The 27,424-nt window shown below is 33.8% G+C and overlaps 1 protein-coding gene across 1 annotated transcript in view; it reads right to left on the reverse strand.

Moving 5' to 3' along the window:
- WDR70 (WD repeat domain 70) overlaps nucleotides 1-27,424 on the reverse strand; it is a 225,016-nt gene that overhangs the window by 180,534 nt on the left and 17,058 nt on the right. Inside the window, exon 6 of the mRNA XM_039842639.1 lies at nucleotides 4,356-4,415. Coding sequence (XP_039698573.1) covers nucleotides 4,356-4,415 — 60 coding nt within the window. The remainder of the gene's footprint in view (nucleotides 1-4,355; nucleotides 4,416-27,424) is intronic.

The raw sequence follows: 27,424 nt of genomic DNA on the forward strand, positions 1-27,424 counted from the left end.
CACTTAGACACAGATTTTTTTCATCTTGTAAACAGATGACATATCAATAAATATAGTACAGTACTGTAAATGTATTTTCTCTTATGATTTTCTTAATGACATTATCTTTTCCCAGGTTGACTTTATTATAAGAATACAGTATGCAATACATACATAAAATATGTGTTAATCGACTAGTTTGTTATCGATAAGGCTTCTGGTCAACAGTAGGTTTTTAGTAGTTAACTTCTGGGGGAGTCAAAAGTTATATGTGGCTTTCACCCCCATGTTGTTCAAGGGTCAAATATATTTATATAATTATATTAATTGTATAGAAATGTAATTAATAGCTTACTATATTTAAATTAGATGTGTATTCCAAATGTGTTAAAGAAAGCATACAAATGAGAACTGTCATTTTTTACGCCTGAACAATAATACATCTTAAAACTTAAAATAAACAGTAGCTTTAAAATCTAGAAGGTAACATCCGCTATCAACTATAAACTTACTTGCCTCCATGCCCATGCTAACTTTTCCTCCTGTTAAAATTTAAAAACCATCCCTCCTCCTGATTAGGCTAACCCCACCAATGTTCATCTCAATACAATGCAATCTGAAGTTGCAAATTCATTTGTGGCTTGTCTATCTACACCTGTTCTCCCCTCAAGAGCATAAGTTCCACTCCCACCCTAGGACCACCATGTGCAGCCACAGAGGCAGAGGCCTGGGGTCCGGGTGGGAGGAGTGGTGACTAGCTGTAGGTATCCTCAGTGTGTCCTCCTGGGGAAAAGAAAAGGGATATTTAGAACCTGAGGTTTCCAACTTCCTGGGGGTCATTTGGAGAACGTGCTCAAAGTGAAACCTGGGAGGAAGCAACTCCTCACCTAAAAAATGTTCTCCTTGACTCAGATGTGATTTCTTTGGTTGAGAAAGAGAATTACTATTATGTCACTATATGAATGAAAAGAAAGTGGATGTGATTCATGATTTAGAACCAAAGAATGCAAAACCTAAAAAAATTAAAGTTGGAAGTGGATTCCTTGTAAAGAATTTTTTCCACTGAACCAGCTTTTCTGGAGACTACATTGTTTAAAGAAACAAGGCTATGATCCATGCAAAATGAACACTTGTTAAGTGAAGAGCTGAATAATATACAAATTTAAAACTGGAGCATCAGAAGACAGCAACACTTTTATAGAAGTCTAGCATTCAATATAGTTATCGATATTATTTTGGCACATAATATGAGAAAATGCTGATACACACAGATAAATATTTGTAAACAATAATAACACTCTCTTGATATTTTTAATCTAACTCTCATGTCAACATACTGCTCAATCAAACTGATCTAGAAGGACAAAAGTGAAAAAGTAGTGTTTAAAGTTATAACACTAACAACTCTTCTTATTTTATGATAAACATAAAAATCAACAAAAATCAAACCACACTATATTATCACACTCACTTGAAACTGCTCAGTTGAATATCACATAGTATACATAGCTGACCATAGTAAGTATATTTAAGAAATAGATATATTTCTTCAATGACAAGGAGGAAGAGAGAGCAGATAAACTGTTATAGATTAGGAATATAACAAACAATGATGACTGTCTTAAGAGTGAGTCAAACATCATTTGAATACTGATTTGAACGTACCAACTATAATGATGTGTATGGGATAACTGAAGAAATTTGAACACTAATGGGATTAGATGATATTAAATAATTATTGAAAAAATTTACATATTATAAAGATGTTCTGATTATGAGAGAAGGAAGGAAAGAGGAGAGGGAGAGAGAGACCAGCCTCATCTCTTAGAGCTTCATACTGAAGTATTTACAGATGAAACCATAGGAAGTCTGGAATTTGCTTTTAAATAATCTCATGAGATGAGTAGATGGAAAAGGGATGTGGAGGCTTACTAGAAATGTAAAGCGTATGAGAAACAAGACAGGCCTTATGTGGAAAATTGGTAAGGCTCAGAGATAAATAATATAGGTATTCTTTTTAGTATTTTCTATACTTCTGTAAGTGTCTAAATATTTTTATAATAACTAGTTGAAAAAAAGAAAAACAAAAAACAGACAAAAGAGCCACCTTCCTAATAGCTGATATATTTCCAAGAAGTTGAAATAAATGCAGGGCAAAGGCAGGACTGCAAAAAGAAATTAGTTAACCTAATAGTACAATTAGTAGCTCTAATTGATTTTTGATGTGTAAAATAACTTGGAGTATTTTTTAAATGATATTTCTTTATAAGATAAAATTTGATTTGAAAAAACTAAAATATTTAAACAAAATATGTATAAGACCCATGATAATCTCTGTTATAAAAATCTCTGAACTAAATGGTAGAAAAACTTCCTTTTAAGTACTAGCGGACTATAATTCTTTTCCATATACCTAAAAATATAAAAATTCATAAAACTGTCACTACTTCAGAATAAAAATATCGAAAGTCTGACTTAAAAATAGATAAAACATCAAGCATCAGATGAAAATAAGTTCTTAGGTACTTTGGTTTCAAGACCCTTGACACTCTTAAAATCCATTGAGGACCCCAAAAAGCACTTTCTTATGTTAGTTACATGTATCAATATTTGCCATAATAGAAATTAAAACTAAGGCATTTAAAACTATTTATTGTTTAATTCATTTAAAATAGCAATAAAGCCACTATATTCTAACATAAATGTTTTTATTAAAATATTTTAATTAAGTTTATTGGGGTAACATTGGTTAATAAAACTATATAGGATTCAGGTGTACAATTCTATAATATATCATCTGTATATTGCATTGTGTGTTCACCACTCAAAGTCAAATCTTCTGTCACCATATATTTGACTCCCTTTACCCTTATCTATGGCCCCCGCTCTGGTAACCACTAAACTGTTTTCTATCTATGAGTTTTTGTTTGTTTATGTCGTTCATTTGTTGCTTTCAGTTTTATATTCCACATATGAGTAAAATCATGTGGTTCTCAACTTTTCTTTCTGATTTATTTCACTTAGCATAATGTAAAAACAAAAACAAATAGGACTATATCAAACTAAAAAGCTTCTACACAGCAAAAGAAACCATCAACAAAACAAAGAGGCAATCAAATGAACAGGAAAAGATATTTGCAAACAACGTCTATGGTAAGGGGCTAATATCCAAAATATATAAAGAACTTATACAACTCAACAACTAAAAATGTAATAACAAATGTTGGAGAGGTTGTAGGGGAAAAGGAACCCTCATATATTACTGGTGGGAATGTAAATTGATACAGTCACTATTGAAAACAGTATGGAGGTTCCTCAAAAAACTAAGAATAGAATTATCATATGACTCAGCAACCCCTCTTTTGGGTATCTACTCCCAAAATTTAAAAACATGCACCCCGATGCTGACTGCAGCATCATTCACAGTGATCAAGACATGGAAACAAGTGAAGTATCTTTTGATAGACGACTGGATAAAGAAGATGTGGTATATATACACAATGGAACATTACCCAGCCATAAGAAAATATGAAATGCTGCCATTTGGGACAACATGGATGCATCTTGAAATAATCATGCTAAGTGAAATAAGTCAAAGTATTTTCAAAAGCAAAACATTTAGTGAGAAGAATGCCACTGTTTTATAACATCCCTGTCTATTAATTCTATCATCTGTGTCATTTCTGGATCTATTTGTATTGACTGATGTTTTCGCCTTCATTGTGGAACATATTTTCTTACATCTTTACATGTCAGACATCTAGAAAAAGGTAGCTAATTGTAAAGGAAAAGCAAGATAATTTTATTCTGTCATTTATTTATAAGCAGGTTTCATTCATTTAACTACCACTTTTTAATAGATTTTTAATAAGATAAAATGGTTTCATCTTGTATCTCAAAATTTTTACATTATAAATCTTTAAATGACAAATAAATATAAAAATATAATCTATGAATCTAATATAATCTTAGCATGATACAGTGACTATTTTATGTTCATTTCTTACCTCGACATTCATCTAAAAAATGAACTCAGGCCTTTTACTGATATAGAAATAAAGCTGAAAGTAATGAGAAATTTTCCCACACCATAAAAAAGAAAACTATACTTGAGTTTCATTTCTTTCATTTGTAATGTTCTCATATCAAAGAAAAAGAGGTTTTAAAGCCAACAATAACAATGACAATAATAAGTGTTCCTATTTTAAATGAAACCCAATGGCTATTTTGACTGAACGGAAAAGTAATCTTTCCTTAATGTCTATAGTGTTTGTGTTATCAGTTGATTGTGCAATCAGTCTTAATGTAAGTGTTATCTTATTAGTTCACTTTTCCGTAAGAGCCCTGTTATTAAGTATCAAATTTTTTTAACTTACTGTTTTAGTGCCATGCTTTAGCGTTATTTCGTGAGAGTCAGGGATCTTTTGGACAGGATTCTGAAAAAGGAAAATTCCATGACATCAATGAGTAATATAACATATTTGAGGGGAACTACATACCACATTCACAGAAAAGATAATTTTTTAAAATTGAATCACTAGCTTTTTATCACATAGCTTTAAAAAATATGCAATAAAAAGTGTTAGGGTATCTTATTTTTGCATGTCTAGATAGATTATAATTGGTCACTTAGAGCTGTTTAATGAATTTATCTTAAATCTCTAAAAAGATAAACCTAAGAAACTCTCTAGGTTGCATGAAACCATAAGGCCCTCTCAGCATCCAAAATATTTAAAGTCCTCTTTTCATGGGTACTTGGGCGTACCTTAAAATACTTATGTACTTAGTTTATAACAGACAATAAAATCTGCACTGGGTAGATGTGTATACCTTTTAACCCACAGAAGTTGAAAAAGCAAGAACTGCTGTTCAAAAATGGTACAAATAAGGAACTGAGTCATTCACTGATTCATTGATTCAATAAACATTTATTAAAGGGAGATTATACCAGATGCCAAGTGGCATTAGCTATAGTCTCTACTCATGCCCCCTCCCAAGAAGCATACGGTCTAAAAGGGAGATATCAATGATTCTAATTCAATATAACAAGTGCTATGACAGACACTAGTATGGACAGAAAAATTGAGGGATAGACAAGATGGATGCAAAATAAAACATAAGAGGTCACAGTGATCATTTGAAGATGAAGTTTCATTGTTTAATAAAGTCTTCATTATCCAAGAGCAGAGTAATCATACCAAAATTTTATGGCCACTACAAATTCATGTTAAGATTATCTTACAATCTACTTAATAAAATATATGTAATCTCACAGCCTTTGGTCTCTATTTCTCTTCATTCTTTAGTTTATTTTAAATTTTCCCCCTATGGCTCATTCTCCTTTGCATATAAACAATTAAAGTACTTCCCATATTAAATACACACACACATACTCACACACTAATTTCTCCTGTATTTACTGCTATACACGGTTTTCCTTTGCAATTAAGCTTCTTCACACTACACTTTTCAGTGTCTCCACTTTCATTTGGCCATCCTTCTACCTCTACCACTTTGGCACTTGTCATTTAATTCCTAAAGCCTAGCACAGTTCCTGGCACTTAAGAGACTTTCAGTGAATATTTTTTAAATGAATAAACAGGTCACTATAAATGCCTCTGGACACTTTTCAGAACTTAACCTGCACACCTGATCTTTCAACAGCATGATAACTACTAAGCTATTTTCTCTATGTTAAAAATGTTCTTCCCTGGGAGAAAATAACCTAGACAATGAGACATAAAAGCTAGAGTTTTTAAATCTAGCTCTGCAACTCGTTAACCCTGCCATAACCTCAAGAGAGGTATGACTCTCAGTTTCCTCATTTACAAAATAAGGATAATCATACCTATTCCTAATAGAGTTTGGCACAAAGCAGGTGCTCGATAAGTGACAGCGACCATTTATTCTAAGGCTTACCTCCTATCTTTCTGGTCATATTATCTTAGTCTATATTTGGGTTCTCTTCCCCTTTACCTGGCTAACTCCTACTCAGCCTTCAAGACTCAATTCAGATGTGATCTGCTTCTAGAAGCATTTCTCAGCATTTCAAACTCTGGGTTAAATTAAGACCCTTATATGCATTCCCATGGCAACTTCTCCTTGTCGCTATCAAAAAACTTATCACACTATATTGTAGTTTTTGACCTGTCTCCCTCCCCACCACTCCCTAACCAAACTGCAAAACAGACACTTCTCAAAGACTATGTATATAACTATCATCTCTGGATCTCCAATCCACAAAACGGCTGATGTATGGCAGACACACACGAAAGCTTTTGGAATGAATTAATGCCCCAATGTCCACCTTGTGGATCATATTAGATTGTAATTTTTAATTTACCTTCAAACATTAATGTTTATGTCCGTTAAAAAGAGCGAGTGCTATCCATTAGGTGAGCCTGGTGAGTGAGAGTCAGGGGATGGTTGAAGATTTTTAAAAAGTCAAAACCTTTGAAGACCAAATGATTATACCACAGACTGAAAGCAAATTTAAAGTTGCAACTATAGAGAAATAAAGGCAGCTTTGTGTAGGGCTATTTGCATCTGAGAGATTACTGGAGTCCATTACTATCACAGATCGGAGAAGGAGATTAGGGACCGAGAGGCGCTGAACAAAAACACTTAACCTCACAGCAACCCAAGGAACTGCTGGAGAGTTTACAGTTATTTCAAGACCAAGAAGTTACTGTATAGTTTACTATGTTTGGGAAAGTGCTGCACATACCTATTTCGGAGATATCAATATTCCATCACAAATTCCAACATAATTTAATAGTTGAACAAATGAATTCTGGACTACCCCTACATTAAATTATTTAAGCCACTACTCCCTTTGCAATTGACAATATCTGTAAGTAATAAAAACTCATGCATAAGTGCTAACTAAGTATTCTTGCAAGAAACAGAACAGTTCACATGTTTCACTTAGAGAGGAATCTATATAATCTGTGTCTCATTTCATAACTAATAACCTTTTCATCACTCAGGAAACAGAAACACTGTCACCAAAAAGAGGGATGAATATTATTTCACTGAATTCAGTGCAGAATGTGCCTATATATAGACAATTTCTGACATTTAAAGAAAAAACTTACAAGAACACAGAACAACTTAGTATTTATATTAGGAGTGAATTAAATGTTTAAATAAATGTTGTTTACATTTAAAATCAAACTTTTACTGGAAATCGTGTAGGGCATAATTCATAAAAAGTCCATATAATTGGCACAACTAAATCATCTAAAATAGTACCAATCCATCTTTTGGTAGCATATCATTTGATGGTGACTGTTCTTTTTCCAAAACTTTTACTAATGACTCTTTGAAATATGGCTTAATGCAAAATTTGCTATAACAGTAAGATATTTCCAAGATTTCCCTGCCAGGGGACGCCATAAACTACAAGATTTCAATGAAGTCATTTATTACCAGAACATAACAAGAGCTACAGGCATAATGGAAGAGGGGAAAAGATACCAGTTTTTGTTTTGGTTTGGTTTTAAATGCCAACCAAAAGATTATTTCCCAGGCTCTTTGCTTTACCCCCAAAAACAACAATGATAGCAAACATATCTGAAATAACACAAACAATTCCATCTGACATGCATCCTTATGGTGTTTTCAAAAGACATGCAAATCAGAAATAACCTTTCTGGGGTAAAGTTGTCATAATTTTAAAATGTAATTAAATTTTTGACATATCGTATATACTTTTACCATATACCATATATAGTATGGTACTACAACCCATAGTAAAAAGTTTACCCAGTAACAAAGATCTGCCACAAAGTGGCTAGGAGTTAGAGGGACAAAATGGGGACTTTGAAGCAGGAGCTTGAAAATGAGTGCTACCTTCTCTCAGAACATACTTTGGAAACAGTTACCAGTAACGTACCACAGGCAACCGGAAGGAGAGTTTATTCTAGTGTAACTCTGGAGATCCAATATCACTGACTAAACATTAATTCATTTATTCATTCACGCACTAATCATACAAATTTGCTTAACAAACATTTATTAGTTAATTATTTACCACACACCAGTAATTACAGCTAAAGATAAGTGAACAACAAAGACTCTCCTCACAGGGAAGTGACAGTCCAGTAAAGCAAAACAGGTAAACAAATAGGCAAACTAAAGTGTTGCAGATGCTATGACAGAAGAATACACAAGGATCAATGTTCAATTCCACTGTGCCTGGGGAAGTAGAGGGTGATTAAAAAGAGATGTTTGAGATGTCTTCGGAAAAACAGAGGTCCCCTAAGTGAATGTGGAAGACATCTAGGAGACAATAAGATGAATCTCGATACTTTCTGAACTGCAAATACTTTTGCATGGCGACAGTTTAAATTGCTGGACAGGAAAGAAGGAAAGCGGGTATGTGTTGTGAGTATATATGTATAAAATGTATATATAACTCAGAGAATTAGTTAGGAGCCAGATTGTATATAAGGCCAAAAATCTGAAATTTAAGCTCTGAGTCATTGTAATTTTATAAGATTTGAGTTTTCAAAACATCACCAAGATATTCTGTGCATCAAAAGACAAAAATCAACACAGCAAAAAGGCAACCTACAGAATGGGAGAAATATTTTTCAAATCATGTATCTGATCAGGAGTTGACATTCAGAATATATAAAAAATTCCTACAATTTAACACCGAAAACCAAACGACCCAATTTGAAAATTAGCAAACCATTTGAATAGACATTTCTCCAAAGAACATACGCAGATGACAAACAAGCATATGAAAAGACACTCAACATCACTAATCATTAGGGAAACAAATACAAATCAAACCCACAATGAGATATCACTTCACACGCACTTAGGATGGCTATTATTGTTAAAAAGAAAAGAAAAAAGAAGTTGGCGAGGATGTAAAGAAAATGGAACCCTTATGCACTGCTCAAGGGAAATGGTGCAGCTGCTATGGAAAACAGTATGGTGGTTTCTCAAAAAAATAAAAATAGAATTACTATATGAGCCAGCAATTCCACTTGTGATTATATAACCAAAAGAACTGAAAGCAAGATCTTGAGGAGATGTTTGTACACCCACCACATTCATAGCAGCATTAATCACAACAGTCAAACGGTATAAACAACCCGAGTGCCCAGCAATATATAAACTGATAAACAAAATGTGGTCTACATACAATGGAATATTATTCAGTCTTAAAAAGGAAAGAAATCCTGATACATGTTACAATATGGATAAACCTAAAGAACATTATGCTAAGTGAAATAGGCCAGTCACAAGAACACAAAAACTGTATGATTCCACTTATAGGAGGTACGCAGAGTAGTCAAATTCATGAAAACAGGAAGCAGAATAGTGGTTGCCAGGGTTAGGGGAAGGGGGAAAATAGAGGTTGTTGAACTCTGATGTATAAAGTTTCTGTTTTGCATGATTAAAAAGTTCTGGAGATTGGTTACAGAATAATGTAACACTATTGAACTATATGTTTTAAATGGTTAGAACTGTAAATTTTATATTATGCATACTTTATCAAAACTAAAAAGTAAATTTTAATAGATATAACCCACATAAAAGTAAATTTTAATAGATATAACCCACATTTAATAGATATAACCCATATAACGCACATGCATATTATTAAGACTGAATACTTCTCAATGCTCTAATAAACTTAGGTAACCTCAAAATAAATCATTTGTCAAATGTTTAAAATCTTTCTCCAAAAATGTAAAGTTACGTGTCTAAAATATTGCAGGAAGGAAAGACAATTTCCCATCTAATTCTCACAGCTGGTTCCAATCTTTCAATTAGTAGTATTCCCAAACCATCTCTAAATTACCTTCAAGCTGTTTATACCCTAATGCAAGGTGCAATCTTTCTCAGTAACATGACTTAAGAGCAGTACATTGTTAAACAACTTTTTATATTTGTATGAGGGCTAAGACATTCAAAAAGGATAGTTCATTCTTATATTTTTAACAGAAATTATATTATTATTTTTAAACTCCATGACATTATCAATAAACACAAAAAACACAATTTTCTATACTTATTTGTCATACAATAGCAGGTAATAAGCCAACAGGATTTATACCAAATGACACATTTATTTTCAAAAGCTACCATGAACATAAATGCCTTATCATTTCCCAACAATCTAAAATTTTATTAATAATTCAGCTCTTATTCTTATTTGCTAATCCAAAGACTTGAAATCTAGACAGGGCTGTGATTAACTCCACTTGTAACCTTAACTAAGTCATTTAACTGGGTAGAACCTCTCAGCTTTTTCACTTATAAAAGTGAAAATCAGACTAGGTAATTCATGATATTCTATGGCAACATGATTTACCTTAAACTTGTTCACATCTGGAACTATGAACACTGCCTCATGTCACTGAAAAGTCCTTCCATGACTTCCATCTTCTTCACTTCCATGGTGTTACTCTTCCTAGATCATTTTTCATTGCAAACCTTGGTGTTACTCTTCCTAGATCATTTTTCACAGGCTCGCTACCGCCTTTAGTAGAAATCTTTTAACAGCACACATTTTTGTTTTAGAAATTTTCTACAGTATTTGACTAAACTATTGTTCTAGGTTAAGTTTAAAACTTTAATGTTTTAAGAAGTTTCTGGTCAAAGGGTACAAATTTTTAGTTATATTATGAATTAAGTTCTGGAGATCTGATGTATAGCTTGGTGACAATTGTGCATAATACTGTATTGTATACTTGAAATTTGCTAAGAAAGTAGATCTTAAGTAGTTTTACTACACCAAAAAAAAAAAAAGGTAACTATGTGAAGTGATGGATGTGTTAATTAACTTGTAGTAATCATTTCACAATGTATACATGTATCGAACCATCATGTTGTATGCCATAAATATACACAATTTTTATTTGTCAATTATACATCAATAAAGCTGGAAAATAAATATTAAAAACAAAGGAAAATTTCATATATAATTGAAAAGCAGATAATTTCATTCTTATAAGATACTAAAGAGCCTAGCAATATTCCTATCATTTGCAGTGATATTTATTTTTCACTTATTACTCATTCATGTATGTATTAAGAGCCCACCCTTCCCATTAACCATTCCAGGCAGGAATGAAAGAGCATAGGAACTAAGCCTAACAGGGAAGGGAGGTAGGGGGCTATAACAGAATTAAGAAGAAGCTGGTTTTCTAGAACCTGTATAATAAAACTGCTCCATTCTACTCTGTCGCCCCCACCCTAAAGAGAAAGCTTTCTTTTACTACTTATACAGGAAGAAGGAGAATTTCACCTGCTCAGACTGGGTCCCTGAATTTTACCATTTGCCCTATTCCTAAAAAAAGACCCACCTCTACCATGTCAGTGGCAATAATATATGCACCATTCTCACATCTTCCCAACTTGAACTAATTATCCCCTCAAAGCCTCAAGTCCTTAGCCTCCTATGTTAGAATGTTCCATTTGGGAAACAAAGAACCTTTTTATAATTTGAGTAAAGATTAATACAATCCTCAGCCTGATATCTGCTCAGTCTCAGAGAAGCTAAAAATGTCCTCTAATGCCCTGCTACTCAGACTGTGGTCCACAGATGAAACAACTAGGGACATCACCCAAGAACTTGTTAGAAATTCAGAATTTCAAGCCTTTCCCCAGACCTTTCCCCAGAATCTGCTTTTTAATAAAGTCTCCAGGAGATCTGTATGCACAGTAAAGAGTGATGTGAGAAGCAAAAGTTTTCATATTCAACCTACCAAATACGAATTATATCTCAATAAGGCTGTTATAAAAACCACAAAATAATAGAGGAATACAACTAATACAGAAGTAGCACATGGAGAAGGTATTCAACACTGTTTTTGTTGGTCAGGAGAAAAGCTAGATCCTGAAAAATGAAAAGGTTCTTTCTCGATGAATAAGACAGGTTTGCCACAGTGTACCCACAAGGGTCATTGCTTACACAGACTATCAAGTGAACGGAATTGTACTAAGTATTGGCCAAGGTCCAGACAGAAGGAAAAGCATGTTGGAATGCATGAAAGAGTTATGTTCAAAGACTGTTCATAGTTTGAATGAATAGGGCATGAGGCTAGTGTAGGAGAGAGGCAAGAGACGACCCTGAGAAGCAGGACAGGTCACAACTAGTGGTAAAGGAGGGCATAATGGTTAAGTTCATGCATTCTGGAATAGATTCCCTAGATGGGAAACCTGGCTCCACTGTTTGCTACTGGGTGGCCTTGGGGAAGTTACTTAGCATCTCTGAGTGTCAGTTTCCTTATCTGTCAACATAGGACAGTAGTACTAGGAGGATTAAATGAAATTCATTATTTCACTTTAAGTGCTTAGAACAGAAGTCCCCAACCTTTTTGGCATCAGGGACAGGTACTCCTATGAGAATCTAATACCTGATGATCTGAGGTGGAGCTGAGGCGGTGATGCTAGGGCTGGGGAGTGGCTGCAAATGCAGATGAAGCTGGCTCACGACACTCACCTCCTGCTGTGCAGCCCGGTTCCTAACAGGCCACGAACCAGTACTGGTCTGCGGCCCAGTAGTTAGGGACCCCTGGCTTAAAACATTGCTGCACCAAGGAAGTATCCACTGTCAGTATTATTGTTTGGTTCTAGATTTGAGCATCTGTTTATTTCTTCATTAATCAAACAAAAGGAGACTGCAGAGAAAGAACTGTGGCTTAACAGTAATTTCTGGTTTATTGGAGCACCACTTTTTATAATAAAAATCGAGACTGTGCCAGTACTTCATTTAGTAAACAAACAAAAAAATTTAATTCTCATTTATAGTCTGAAAGGCTCTATGGGATGCAGAAGTGAATAGATTCCCTGAGTCCAATCTAGATCAGTAGTGAAATGGCAAAGTTACCATCCAACAACTGCCTGGTAGGCTATGTGAATCATCTTGGTCCTGGTCTTATTTCAAATTCACAATTAGCTGCACTTCTAGCACTCAGGAAAAATACTGTGAACAAAATGTCTTTCCAAATAAGGACCGAGGCATATAAAATTTTTAAAAAGTAAGTTGTGTTAATGCTGCTTTAATGTGTAGTCATATGCTATTCTATCAATTTTGTACTTAAAAATATAAAATTTATTCAAATGTAAACTTTATAGTCATGGTAACAGGAAAGAACCTAATTCCATTAAAAGATAAGTTATATCAATTTTAGTAAATAGTCACGATTTTGTAAAAATTCTTTACAGTACTTTTAAAAATTTTAAGATTAAAGCATTAAGAAATCTTTTTCCAAACTGACATATGCAAATCTTCCACTTTTACTCATGTAAATAGAAGGAGTGAAAGATAAAGGGAACTATTTTACTTTCAAATACTGTGTGTATACCTACTAAACTGTAAAACAAATGTGCCTTTTCTACAACCTTCATTCTTAAGGATACTTTGTAGTGGGAAGGCAGAAGAAAACAAAATGAGATCAATAAGTAAAGCAACCCAAAGTAAAATTTTAAAATAATAAACTGAGAGTAAAAAATGAAGGGAAAACTTTTTAATTACACTGTATTTGGTATTAAAAAAAAAGCTTTAAGGTAAAATGAAACATGAGTGGAACAGAGCCAACAGGTAAGGCATATGTAGGAAGATATAAGGTACTGGAAAGAAAAGAAAAATGAAAGCAAAAAGATGAAAAAAGAGGAGGATTCCACATAGATAAACAAGTTAAAGACTTTGGAAGGGCCAATAGTATTAATAGAACTATGAAGTGTGAATAATTCACTCTCTAAACTGAAGATCAAAAACATAAAGTATGAGGGGAAAAATCATTGTTATGAGCTGATATAGCAGGGAAAAAAAGAGGAGGAGGATTTCGTTACCTCACAGGAAGTACTGAGAATAGTAAATATTCTTGCATAAAGGAAAAAGAGTTTTGAGAAGAAGTAGATGTGCCAAAGGGTTCTTTGGAAAAATGAACAAGGGTTCTGTGGATAAAGTATATGGCTATAAGAATTGGTAAAAGATACAAGAACATAATATTTTTTCATGATTCTAGAAAAGTAGTAGTCAATTGAAAAGGATATCCAAATTGTCACAGAACAGGGAGCATCAAAAAAGGTTTAATTACAATACTTCAAAATTAAATTTAAATTTGTAGATACAAATCTTTAACAAAATTTAAGTCATAACTGCATCAAATCTCAGAATATTTGTGGGATTATTAAGAGGGATGTTTTTGCAAAAAAAATATTCAAGGGCTTCATCAATTTTCTCAAAGGCTCTTAATCCTATGATATTCAAATCATTTATCACCCTTGCCAAATTTTCTCTTTTTCAATTAAGAGCTGGTAACTCAATATTAGATCCTCATTTGACAATTGCTTTGGGAAGAGTGAAGGACATCCTTAACATCACTTCCACAGACTTAAAAGTTTACTTACATCTGCTAGATTTGCAATTCACTATATATATATTGTACTGACATAGTTCTGACATAGTACTGACATTAAACTCTGATTTACCAGAGTTTAATGCTGAATACTTATATGTCAAAACAACCTGTAATTGAGGAGACTACAATCAAACTGTCAGATATACAAAGTGCCCTTCTGCCTTCCTTGTTGTACTTAAATTATGCTTTGTATTATCTGCATAAACCAGTCCATCTTCCCCACTATATAACAATTAGTGCGAATAAAGAAAATGGTCCATACTAGCAGTTCTCATTCACATTGCACTTACACAAAATGTTTGTTGAACAAAATAAAAACCACTGCTCAGAGGCAGAAAGAACCCACTCTAGGTGCTGTTCCTGGAAGCAATCTGAGAAGATACAAAAGCCCACCTGGCAATGGGAGCTTAAAATGTGTGGCAGTCTTTTCACAAGGAAACTGCAGCAGGACTAGCCTGGAAATGTGAGGATGGAATATTGACTCTTGAGTTTCTAAAGGATAACTGTGACTAAGTATTTGCTTCCTTGAAACATTTAGGGGGAAGAGAGTAACTATGACCACAGCAAAGGACGGCCATTCATTCAACAAATATTTCTTAAACATCTACTATGTGCCAGGTACCAATCAAGCTACCAGGGATACAGTAATAAAAGAGACAATGTAACTGCCCTCATGGAATTTACATTACTATGAGAAAGACAATAAACCAATAAACAAAATGTCAGATAATGTGACGTACCATAAAGCAGTAACAGGAAAAACAGTGGAGTAGAGTGGGGATACTTATAATAAGGTGGTCAGAGAGGTAACACCTGAACAAAGATCCAAATGAAATAAGGGAGTTAAATGAAGCTTTCAGTGTTATTCCTCATAGAAGGAAGAATAGAAAGGCTCTCTGATGGAACAGGCATAGATGTTAAAAGAAAACAGAAAGGTCAGTGTGAGCAAGACACGGAGTAGAAAGAGATGAAGTCAGAAAGATTTGAAGAGGCCAAGTCATGGAGGACTTTAGAGGTCAAGGCAAGGGACTTGTTATTTATTAACAATATAAGAAATTAGAGAGTTTACTGACAGAAAAATAATAAGGGAAGCAGGAAAGTAACAAGATCTGATACATGTTTTTAAAAGTTTGGATTACTCTGGTGATGAGAAAAATAAATTTTATCTGACCTTACAGACTTAAATATTAAATTACAGACTATCCTTAATATTCCTGCCATTAAGCTTTATCCTATACATGAATCTGTTACTAATCTTAAAAGCTTAAAGATTAAAAAAAAAAAACAATAAATATTTCTGATAGTCGAATCACAAAATATAAAGAATTTTTCTGCATTACTTTTTTTAAAAAAATTATTCTAGCATTAATCTCAACCTAAACTTCACTAGTCCCAATTTGTAGAAGATACTGTTGATAAGATTATTTTTTCCTTCCACTGTAGACAGGAGACAGTTGAAAAAAATGGATTCTTGCCAAAAGCTCAAGAGCCTCTATTGCCCCCTAGTGCCCATCTTAAAGAATGAAAACCTTCGCACATTAGTAAGTGGTAAGAAATATATTTACTGATTTTGGAATAGAGCTTCTAGCATCCTCTGCTGACAGAATCTTGCAGGTGAAATTAAACTATTCTGTTTTAAAGAGCATTAAGTTTTTCCGAAGTTAAAATCATTAAGCTTTCTCATACTGTTTTAAAATTTTCTTTCTAGAAAGTCAGCTGCAATTAAATTAAAATTGGTCATTAATCAAATATTGGTAATAATGATGAAAACAATGACAAAACCCAGCAATTCTGAATGTTAAGTATGTGTCAATTCCTATGTTAAGTGTTTACATGAATCATCTCAATCTCATATCAAATCGTGAGAACTGAGTTTTTCTCCACTTTTAATTTATCAACTTTCTCTGTGGATGAGGGAAAGAGACTGACTGATACAGGTGGCTGGCGGTGACCAAGGCCAAGGGGATAAGAAGCCTCAGACCAGAAGTCACAGTAGTGGCCCAAACTTGGACTCTTCATCACAGAACGTGCCAGCCAGGGAGTCAGAGAAAGTTCATGGAAAACAGGTGCTCACAACTAAAAAGTCGCTGTTACAGCTAGCCTTTAGTTACAGTCATGAAAATGTGACTTTCGATTTTTCTGTAGTAATGGGAAATAGGATAGCAAGGATAATGAAAATCTTTAATAATCCCAAAGTGTCCATTTGATTTTAAGTTATAAACCCCTTTACCTTTAAAAAAAATCAGAATCATGCAGACGGAATAGATATGGTTTAAAAATGACTTTTCACCTTTTCTCTGACCCTACCCACTTGAATTTTTATTCACTTATTAAATGCGAAGAAAAATAATAATAAATATTCAAATACTAAATACTTCTAATTTAACAGTTGATATAGTTTGACAAATAATGGTTTGTACATGATTTTCGTTTGCATTATATTTGAAAGGACAATTTTATTACCAGTGTAGATAAGTAAAATGGAATAAACAATGAATGAAAAGCAAGCTTGTCATCAAAAGAAAATATGACATACCACATTAACATCTCCATATATCCAGTGACTTCAGCAGTAACACTAGACCGACTACTAGTCTGAAGTAAAATGCATATAAAAAAATCATAATCATCAGTGTTCTCTGGTATTATTTCTCTGGCATTTTCTCTGCCAATTCTGTTCTTTAGGTTCTCTGTTCTAATTATGTTCTCTGGTATTTTCCTGCCAATTCTAGTGCTTTCAACAACTCATTTTTTAAAGTTTTGTGATGAGAAGGGGGCGCAAAGAACTGTTTGGGTGATGGAAATGTCCTGTCTCTTGTCTTGGATGGTGTATACGCAACTGTCAAAACTCATCAAGCTACACCTTTAAGATCTGTGCACATTATCACATAAATTACATTTCCATTAAAACGTTTTCTTTTAATTTTTGTGAGACTGTTTTAAGGAGAGTAAACTACAACTTTTCTGGCCTCGCTTGATAGGTAGGCGCATAAGTAGTTATAGTTTATACAATTAAATTAACTAATTAATAATATTCAACAGTGGGACAACTCTTAGAATTATTAAACTTATGTAACTAAACTGTAAGCTTAGGACAAGGCATATATAACGATTCTTACAGAAATATATGTCTAATTACATTTCTATGCTCATATTTCCTTTGTTCACTTCTCTATCCTTACTTCTATTTTCCATGTAAAGATTAGGGATTGATATGTCACAAAGAGAAAACACAATCAAACGTCATAAACTTTTCAATTGGAAAAACCAAATATGCTCAATTCCATTTGACAAGTATTTACTCTGTATCTACTATAGAAAAGACACTACACCAGAGGTTGCGTTTTTAAAAATTACTGTACCATTTATATACAAGTCCCTATACTTGAAGTCATTACATATGATTGCAAAGGGAAGACAGAGATGTTAAGACAAGCACACAAATAATGATTTAACAAGGAAAATAGTTTAAGTTTACTACAGAAGGCAGAAACCAAGCCTGAGAAGCAACACATGCAGCTCTCTGCTTAGAGGAAATCACATTTGAAAAGATCCCTAAAGGCTCGACAGAATTTTAACAAGCAAAAACTGGAAGATCGAGAAGGAAGCATTAAAGTTTTGGTCAATATCAACTTAAAACTAGCAAACTCCTTTCTCAGAGAGATTAATAGCCAAAAAGAGATTGGTGAGGTCTGGTACATTTACAAATCAAACGTTCCATATATTAGCCTATATTGGTTCATTAGAAAGATTAGACATGTCCTTCAAAAACATATCCTTAATTACTGATACAGCCAGTGTATTAAATGGGGAATGAATTATATGTCAGTTGTGGAAAATAACAAAAGACAACAGGGAAGAGGTAAAACTCCTTTAAAAAAATGATAATCATAAACTTAAGGGAAGATTGCTTATTTTGTTTACAGGTGTAACATTTTAAATTGCTTCACTTAGGGGAATGTGCCTTTAGCGAAGGCACATTCCCCTAAGCGAAGCAATTTAAAATGTACTTTCTCTGTTAAGATCTCTTACTCGGAATCTTTTTGCAAAGTAAAAAAGTCAGTTTCTATACCTCTACTTCCCTTATGAGTGCTTCAGTGATTCTCTATATAAATGAACTTTACAGATACATAGCTGAACTTGACTAAAATCTTAGCAAAGGCTAGTTTTATGGAATCTTTCTCTAACAAAATGAACCAAAAAGATTGCAACTTGTTTCTGAAGAAATAAAACAGGAGAAAAACTGAACAGCACAACATAACAGACACAAAGGAACTCAAATGAAATTCATGCATGCTAATGTAGTAACCAAATCCTAAGAGTTTAAACATTACTTTAGTATCCACAAATTTTGTATCTCTTGTTCCTTTGGAGAAAGGCAACTAATATGTTCACGACAAACAAAATAAAACCAAGTAAGTGGAGTATATATATGCATGTCATACAATATTAAAGGACTACACATGATGGCTAAAATGACATCCAAAAAGGTTTAAAAAATAATCTGCCATTATGATAACCAAATGTACCAAACGTTAAGTATAAATTTTTGCTCACTATATAGTTGCCAGTTGGCTCTCTCCATTATCCATCCTTTGTAATGGAAACATGGAATTTTAGGTAGAATCTTGGCTTCCTAAGGTAAATATATTTCTCAAGTGTAAGAAAGATATGAAGTTCAAAATGAGAAGCCTGACAAAATGCAAAAATGGCTTGAGCATCCATCTTAAAGTCCACATACTGAGGACAACAGAAAGACAAAAGCAGCCTGAATCTGGGATATCCTAGGCCTGCAAACTAATTCTGGTCCATTTTACTCCTGAATTCACTTACATGAGAGGGTTGGGGAAAAAAAAGACTACTATCTTGTTTACACCACTGTTATTTTCCATTTTGTCAACAGCAGCCAAATTAATAATATACTAACTGATATACAGGTTGGCCACTTAAAACAGGCTCAAAGCTAAACTCCACAGGCTTCCAAGTATGGAAGGCAGCATACTACTACTAAAAGCATAGATAGCCCAGGTTTGAATTGAAACTCTACCAAATAAGAGAGCAAATAAGGAAACTGAAAATTATTTAACCTCTTGGCGGGGGATTGAGAAAACTTTATTATGTAGTGGTTCTTATTTAGATTTTTTGTACTAAAAATTTTAATAGTTTCATTTACTCTAGACACATCTCTCACTAAGCTTATTCCTAATTTTTTGTTGTTGTTCCTGTTCTGAAACAGGTATCTTTTTTTCATTTTTAACTTTTTAAACTTGATATTATTAAATTAACCTGTTATAAAAGTTTTTATTAGTTCTTTTTTGTTTTAGATAGAGTCACATTAAATATGACAATATCTCACTTCTTGGTTTTTTAAAAAATTTTATTAGTAGTTTAAAGTACACAGTACATTGGTTAGACATTTATATAGTTTATGAAACAATCCATCTAATTGCTTCGTCTCTTCTGGCTCTCCACCTAGCCATTACATTACTGCTGACTGCATTCCCTATGCCATGCTTCCCATGCCCATGACCATCTATCAACTACTAATTTGTACTTCTTTAACCCTTCACCCCTTTATCTCAGCCCCCCAAACCTCCTCCCCTCTGGCTGGCACCAGATTGTCCTCTATATTTGTGAGTCTGTTTTTGATTACTTTGTTCTTTTTGTTCCTTAGATTCCACATATAAGTGGAATCATATGGTATTTTACCTTTCTCTTATTCCACACAGCATAGTAACCTCTAGGTCCATCCATGTCATTGCAAATGGTAGGATTTAATTTTTTTTAATGCCTGAGTAATATTATATTATATATGAACTATAACTTCTTTATCCAACTGTCTTTGATGGGCATTTAAGTTGCTTCCATATCTTGGCTATTGCAAATTGTGCTGCCATGAACATAGGGGTGCATAGATCTCTACAAATTAGTGTTTTGGTTTTCTTTGGATAAATATGCAGAAGTGCAATTGCTGGGTCAAAGGTATATTCATTTTTAACTTTTTGAGGAACCTCCAGGCTGCTTTCTATAGTGGCTGTACCGATGTGCAATCCCACAAACAGTGTATGAAGTTTCCCTTTTCCCCACATTCTCACCAATACTTGTTCTTTGATTTATTGATGATAGCTACCCTGATGGGTGTGAGGTGGTATCTTCTTGTGGTTTTAATTTGCATTTCTCTGATGATTATACTTTTTCCTTCTTAATATGTAATCCTGACTCCAGTTTGACTTGTTTGATTTTCTAGGATAATATAGTAATGTGATAGTTACCATCTTTATTGTGTTCCTGATTTTAAATAGGACACCTCAATGCCCCTTAATTATAACACTGACTGCTGGTATGAAGCATGAATGAATTATTTAATATGGTATAAAAGTTTCCTTTTAGTTTCATTTTAAATGTTTCTACTAGAAATCATGTTAAATTTTTATAATTTAATTTTTGATATACATTAAAATTGATGACCATAATGATAAATACCAGGCACCATTCTAAGGATTCTATATACTATTCATTCATTCATTTAATCATCCACAGAACTCCAGTTGATTAGCCCTATTTTGCAGAGGAGGGAAAAAAAAAGGGTTAAGTAGTAACTTGGCTAAAGTCACAGAGCGGAAAATGAAAAGGCTCTGTCTGGCTCCAAAATCCACTGTTAGTCACAACTCCATATTACTTCCCTGTATCTGTATTTTACTTCTTTTTATTGTCTTATGATTATATTACTTCAATCAACAGTAGAAGCTAGATGACCCAAATGGCTACTGATGTTGAATTGAAATTGGGTTCACTAAGGTAGTAGCAATGGAGATAAACAGAAATGGATAGATCTGGTATACAATTTGAAGAGAGAGCTAATGAGACTTGTTAATTAGAGATTAGATGTGGGGTAGGAGAGAAAGAGAGAAATCAATGGTGATTAGGTTTTGTGGCCTACCTATAGCAAATATTTAGAACTCTGCTTCCCATGTAGTACATGAACTTTATTTATGTTATCTGATTTTCTATTTTCCTTCATTCTTTCTAATTTATGCTTTCTTATAGCGTTTCACTTCATTAAATCCTTTTCGGAACAAGGTAAGATATAAATTTATTCATGAGTACTTAAGACATTTTATATAGATATGCAATATTATTGTTTGAGTTTTTCTGTCTGTTCTAAATTTTTAAATTAAGATCTTAATTGCCTTACAATGAAGGACTATAATCCTTCATTGCTTGTAATCGCATTATTTGTTTCTAATTACAGGTACAGCTTATGATTGATATGGAAACTAGAAAAGAAAAAAAAGTATAAGGCAGAAAAAACCTTATCCTCATTTCCACAATCCAGAAGCAAGCAATGGGAATACTTTTCTCATGCATATGTTTCATTTAAATTTTGAAATTATAGTCTATACATGTTTACATCCTTTCCTAGTGCTACTGAAAACTCTTATAAAACATGTTTAATGACTGCATATTTTATATGACTAACAACAATTTACTGGTCTTTCCCCTATTATTAAATATTTATTTACGTTATTTCTAATTATTAGATATTTTAATACATCGATTATTTTCAAACATTTTTAGACATAGTAACTTTCTATGGTCAAGAAAAGTTTTGGCTTTTAAAAAACAGAATGAATATTACTTTCTGGAAAATTGTGTTATTAGAAGTACATGAAATGCACTTAATACAAGGAATCAATTTCTTGGTAACCCCAGGGAGATGAACTTGTTCTCTTCAGTTCCCTTAAATGAAATAGATATGAGGGATCCAGTTCCATCACCTACCACCCATGGAACACATTCTGAAAACCATTATTATAAGGAGTACTGTGATAAACATCTTTGTGCATCAAGTTTTTTCCGGATTTCCTCAGGACACAATTCCAGAAATATTACTGAGTTTAAAGGAAATGGATATTTTTAAGGTTCTTGATACTCAGTAGTACAGTTTCAATAATAAAAACCACTGTCACAGCTACTGGCTATATTTTCAGAATATCTACCTACCTAGTCACAGTCCTTCAAAGAATATGATGGTTATGATTTAATAAGTATAAGTATAATTCAAACTAGACATAAAAGTGTATAAAAGTGAGTACAATTCAAAAGGCAGGAGCTTACCATCTCTCTTACGTCATCTTCAGAAGCAACTAAACAATAACACTTCTAGAAATATCAACCTTCACATATTACAGAAGAAGCATTTTTCACAAAATAATAATCAAAATAAATATTACTTCTAAGCTATTTGAGAGAAAGAATATTCTTATATGTTTTATATGAAAACTTTAACATGGCTTCACTGTCACAGAAAAACAAGACGGCAATTCCATACCCTTCTTTTTAGGAAACATTATTTTGTAAGCAATATCTCATGCCCTTTAGAATCCATGACACATGATACAGATCATAACTTATACAGGTGCCCTAATATAGTTAACCTATGATCCCAACTGTGACTACTTAAGTAAGCAGCCACAAGTGGATTAGAAAGAGGTACAGCCACAGGTGAATCTGGAAAAGGCTCACCAGTGCAGAGCCTTTGGTACAACACTGATTGCAGGTATTGAGGTAGGGTCCACCCTACTCTACTGAATCCATCTCCGGGTTATAGAGCCTAAGCATATTTATATTTTATTTATACCAAAGATTATTCATTCTTACATTCAGACTAAGAACCACTGGGTTAAAAAAAAAAAGTTATTTAGAAAAATATGTTCCCATTAATTTCAATAATACTTGCTGAAATATTTAGCCACTCAAGTATGTGAACTTGGCTGCTTTCCTATTAAGTAGAATGTCTCTCTAAAAAGCCACAGTGCTTTGCAAGTTTCTGAGCAACAAAATAATCAAATTGTATTCAGGAATCCCGAGATGGAGTCCTGCCTGCTGTGGTGGTTTATTTTCATTCATTTAGGGAATAAGTACTATTATTTGCAACATGACCTATGTAACAAATAGTTTAATCTTGAAGCAGTGAGAAAAAGGGATTGAAAGAAAAGATCCCAGAGGCAAAAAGACAGTGGCTACAGCAAACTTTTAAGGGAGAAAATAAAAGCCTGAGTTTGATCTTAAATGTTGAATTTAGAATACCATCAGAGCTTAAATATGGACATGTTTCATGAGCAGTTAGAAAGCTGTCTGAAGTTCAAATGAGATGGGGAAATACTTCTGGCTACGCTAAGTGAATGGCAATCATGAGGATGAGAAGATGTGAGAGACTCCACTCAGGCCAAATATGAAATCATAAAGTAAGCAAAGGCAGATCCTCAGGTAATGCTGACAGTTAGGTAAATACAAGGAAATATGAAGTAGTAAAAGAGATTCTAGCAGAAATATAAGCACCATCAGAGCAGGTGATTTGTCTGCTTTATTCATTGCTGTAACCCCAACACCTGGAAAGTACCTGACTCATGAGAGGTGCTCAATATCTGCTGAATAAACAAAGAGATAGGCAGCAAATCAATAACACAAAGAAGTTACAAAGGAAGAGTTTCAAGGAAAGAGAAGTCAACATTGTCCAATATTGCAGAGGTGTGAATGAGAACTGAGAAATGGCCACTGATTTGTATATTTGGAATTTATCCATAGGAATCTCTGTGAGAAGAGTTTCAGTGAAATGGTAAAGACAGACACTGAAGACAAGATTTAAAGAGAAAATGTGTGGTGACAAAGCAGAGGTGGCAAATGTAGATACTGCTTTCAAGACATTTGGTGAAAAAGAGAAAGAGAAAATTGGATAGCTCGAAGGGAAAACTGAGTAAAAGGAAGATTTTAGTATATTTGCAAGCTTAGAGCCAAGAGTGAGTAGAAAGGAAAAGGCTGAAAGCACAAAAGGAAACAAAAACAGAAAAGTTTGATGGTGAAGAATTCAAGTATGGGAGAACAAAGGAGAGGAAATCAAGGGCACCTATAGAATAGTTGAGTAGATGGGACAATTCTGATATATCCCAAATCGTAAAAACATAACTAGCATTCTGATATATAAAACAATCTCTTGTAATTTTTGTTCTGTGTTACCTCAAACTGATTTCCTGAAGGAATTAAATTCAGTTTCTGTATCAACAAGCAAAGAATTACTAGACCCTAAGTCCAACCAACCACAAAACCAAGATTTTTTCAAGGGCCAGAAACATTTGAAGTCAATGTTGAAACACAGACCAAATTTGCTATGCAAATTACCTAAAATGAATCATGGTAATTTGTCTAGATCTCACAACGTTCACATTCAAGACAGTAAACGGCAGATTTCCTTCGCCAATGATCCTTGACTCTATTATTGTTGGATAAAGAAGACTGCCAATATCCCAAGTATCAAATACAACACAGCAGAAAAGCTGTGTTCTCCTTCAGAACCTAAAAAACGGCCTGAGGTTGCCACTTATCTACTATCAAACCACAAAGTCAGACAACTGAAGGCCTCCATTCAAGGCCAATATAATTTATAAGAATCCAGGAAGGCCATTACCAAGCCACAGTCACAGTTCCATATTTCCAAGCTATCTGCTTCACCCACCATCTCTGCCCTAGCTTTGGAAATGCTGATTGCAAGAACAGAGATAGAAGTGGAAAAGAAATAAGGAATCTCCCACTCCTGTTTTGTCTCCCTCCTAAAGTTTCAGAGGTAATCCATGAACAATGCTAATAAGTACTGCATTATCAATAATGCACACTTTAAAACTGAGGCTGTTATTGGCACACATCACCAACAGCCCTGCTTAACCTGCATGTGATTTGATCAGCATTTTCTTTTTACAATGTTTACAATAACAAGACATGATTAAAAAAAAATAATAAAAACATTTCCAAAAAGAATCAATGCATGTAATATTATTAAAAAAACAAACAAACAAACACAAAACAGCAAGCTGTTGGTCTCCTGACAGACACTGACAGTCATGAAAGGCTAACACTTCCAAATGGGCTTCTGAATCCTATACCCAGGCATGTTTGTTCTTCTCTGCATAACTGCACTTTGGGTTTACTCACATATCAGTTCCACATCAAAGGTCTGGTCTTTTTTTAATCAACTTTCCATTCTAGACAAGTTGATTTTCCCATCATCCTGAATCTAGTCTGATACACTGTGCTTTGTTCCCACCATTCACTCTTTGTAGACAGGATGTCACCTATTCTCACCACATCCATAAAAATGTAACCCTCTACAAGGCTCATTCAAATTCTATCTTCTCCAGAAAGAATTTCTTCTCTGTATAATTCTCTGGATTTGATCTTATCAGCCGCATCTTTCCACTTGCCGCTAGTCAGAAAGAACTCAGCCAGGCACTAATCACATGACATTTCACCACCATATCATGTACTTGCATAGACTTAGATCATCACTTTAGCAATTTTTTTCCTGCTCACAACACCCTTCTTTCTTCCATTCTCTGTTCTCCAGCCTCTTGTCTGCTTTGCAAACCTGAATTAGCCAGCTCAGGCTACTATAACAAAATACCCACACACTGGGTGGCTTAAACATCTGGAGGCTGTTCAAGGTGTCAGCAAATGTGGTTTCTGTTGATGGTTTTCTTTTTGGCTTGTAGATAACCACCTTCTTGCTATGCTAAGTGCAGACCTAGCTCTCTAGTGTCTCTCTTCTTAGAAAGAGACTAGTCCTATAGATCAGGACCCACAGTTATGACCTAATTTAAACATAATTACTTCCAAAGATGCTCATTACAAATATAGCCACAGTGAGAGCTAGAGCTTCAACATAAACATTTTAGGAGCACATGAATATTCTATAACATTCACACATTTCATAGATCAACCTAATATTACCTATTCTGTGAACTACCCAAATTAAGCACCTTTCTCATGTCGAAAACATGCTGTGACCTAGATGTGTCCCTCTTGTTGTTTCTGATTATCCACATATGCTTGAAAATTAAATGATGGATGAGGATTCTATATACGTTCAATAGATAAAACACGTGCATTTGTATCATTTAAATCTACACTCTTATCACTTGTCCTAACAATTTCTAAATTTCTCATTATGACTATAGATTCTCCATTTCTCCTTTTAATTCTACCCATTTTTGCTTTGAGTATATTGTGTTTAACACACAGAGGTTAAGGACTGCCAAATTTTCCTGGAGAATAAACTGTTCTTTTTACCACTGTGTAATGGCACTCATTTTGCTAATTAAGATTATGGATGTAAAGATTATTTTGCCTTACATTAATTTTATAATATTAATTATATTTTGATTAGCATTTTCCTGTTATATTCTCTTCTATTCCTTTTTTTCCCAACATTTCTATGACAATATAGTTTAGGTGTATCACTCACAATCAATATGCCTGAATTTTTTTAATCCATCTGAGAATTTATCTTTTTTTTAATTTAATTTTATTATTAGTTTCAAGTATACAGTACATTGCTTAGATGTTTATATGGTTTATAAAACAATCCTCCTAATTGCTCTTTCTCTCCTCTGGCTCTCCACCTAGCCATTACATTACTGCTGACTGCGTTCCCTATGCCGTGCTCCCCATCCTCCTGACCATCTATCAACGACTAATTTGTACTACTTTAACCCTTCACCTCAACTCCTAATCCCCAACCGCCCTCCCCTCTGGCCATCACCAGATTGTCCTCTATATTTGTGAGTCTGTTTTTGATTAGCAGAATCTAAGGAACAAGAACAAACTAATTAGAGAATTTGTCTTTTAAGTAGCAAATTGAGTCCATTTACCACTATTATGAATAGTGATATAGTTGTACTCATGCCTACCATCTTAGTTTGTGATCTCTATCTACCAAGATTTTCTTCTACTTCTTTTTTCTCCTTTCTTGACTTCTATTAGATTTCTCCAATGGCATACCGGGAGCATTGCATTGGAAGTGGTGCAGAAAATAAGGGGGTGCATTTTTCTACAGAGAATTTTAAAACAATAATATAGTCAACGAAAGACGAGTCTATTTTTATTACCACCATTTGTTGATAATTCTAAAAATGTCAGTTCAGAAATTTGTATTGGGGTTGGTTTGTGGGTTTTTTTTTTTTTTGCCATGATTAGTGCTGAGTTTTAATAATATCTGTAAG

The sequence above is a fragment of the Pteropus medius genome, unplaced genomic scaffold (assembly GCF_902729225.1).
Source record: "Pteropus medius unplaced genomic scaffold, Ma_sr-lr_union100, whole genome shotgun sequence".
Taxonomy (NCBI): Eukaryota; Metazoa; Chordata; class Mammalia; order Chiroptera; family Pteropodidae; genus Pteropus; species Pteropus medius.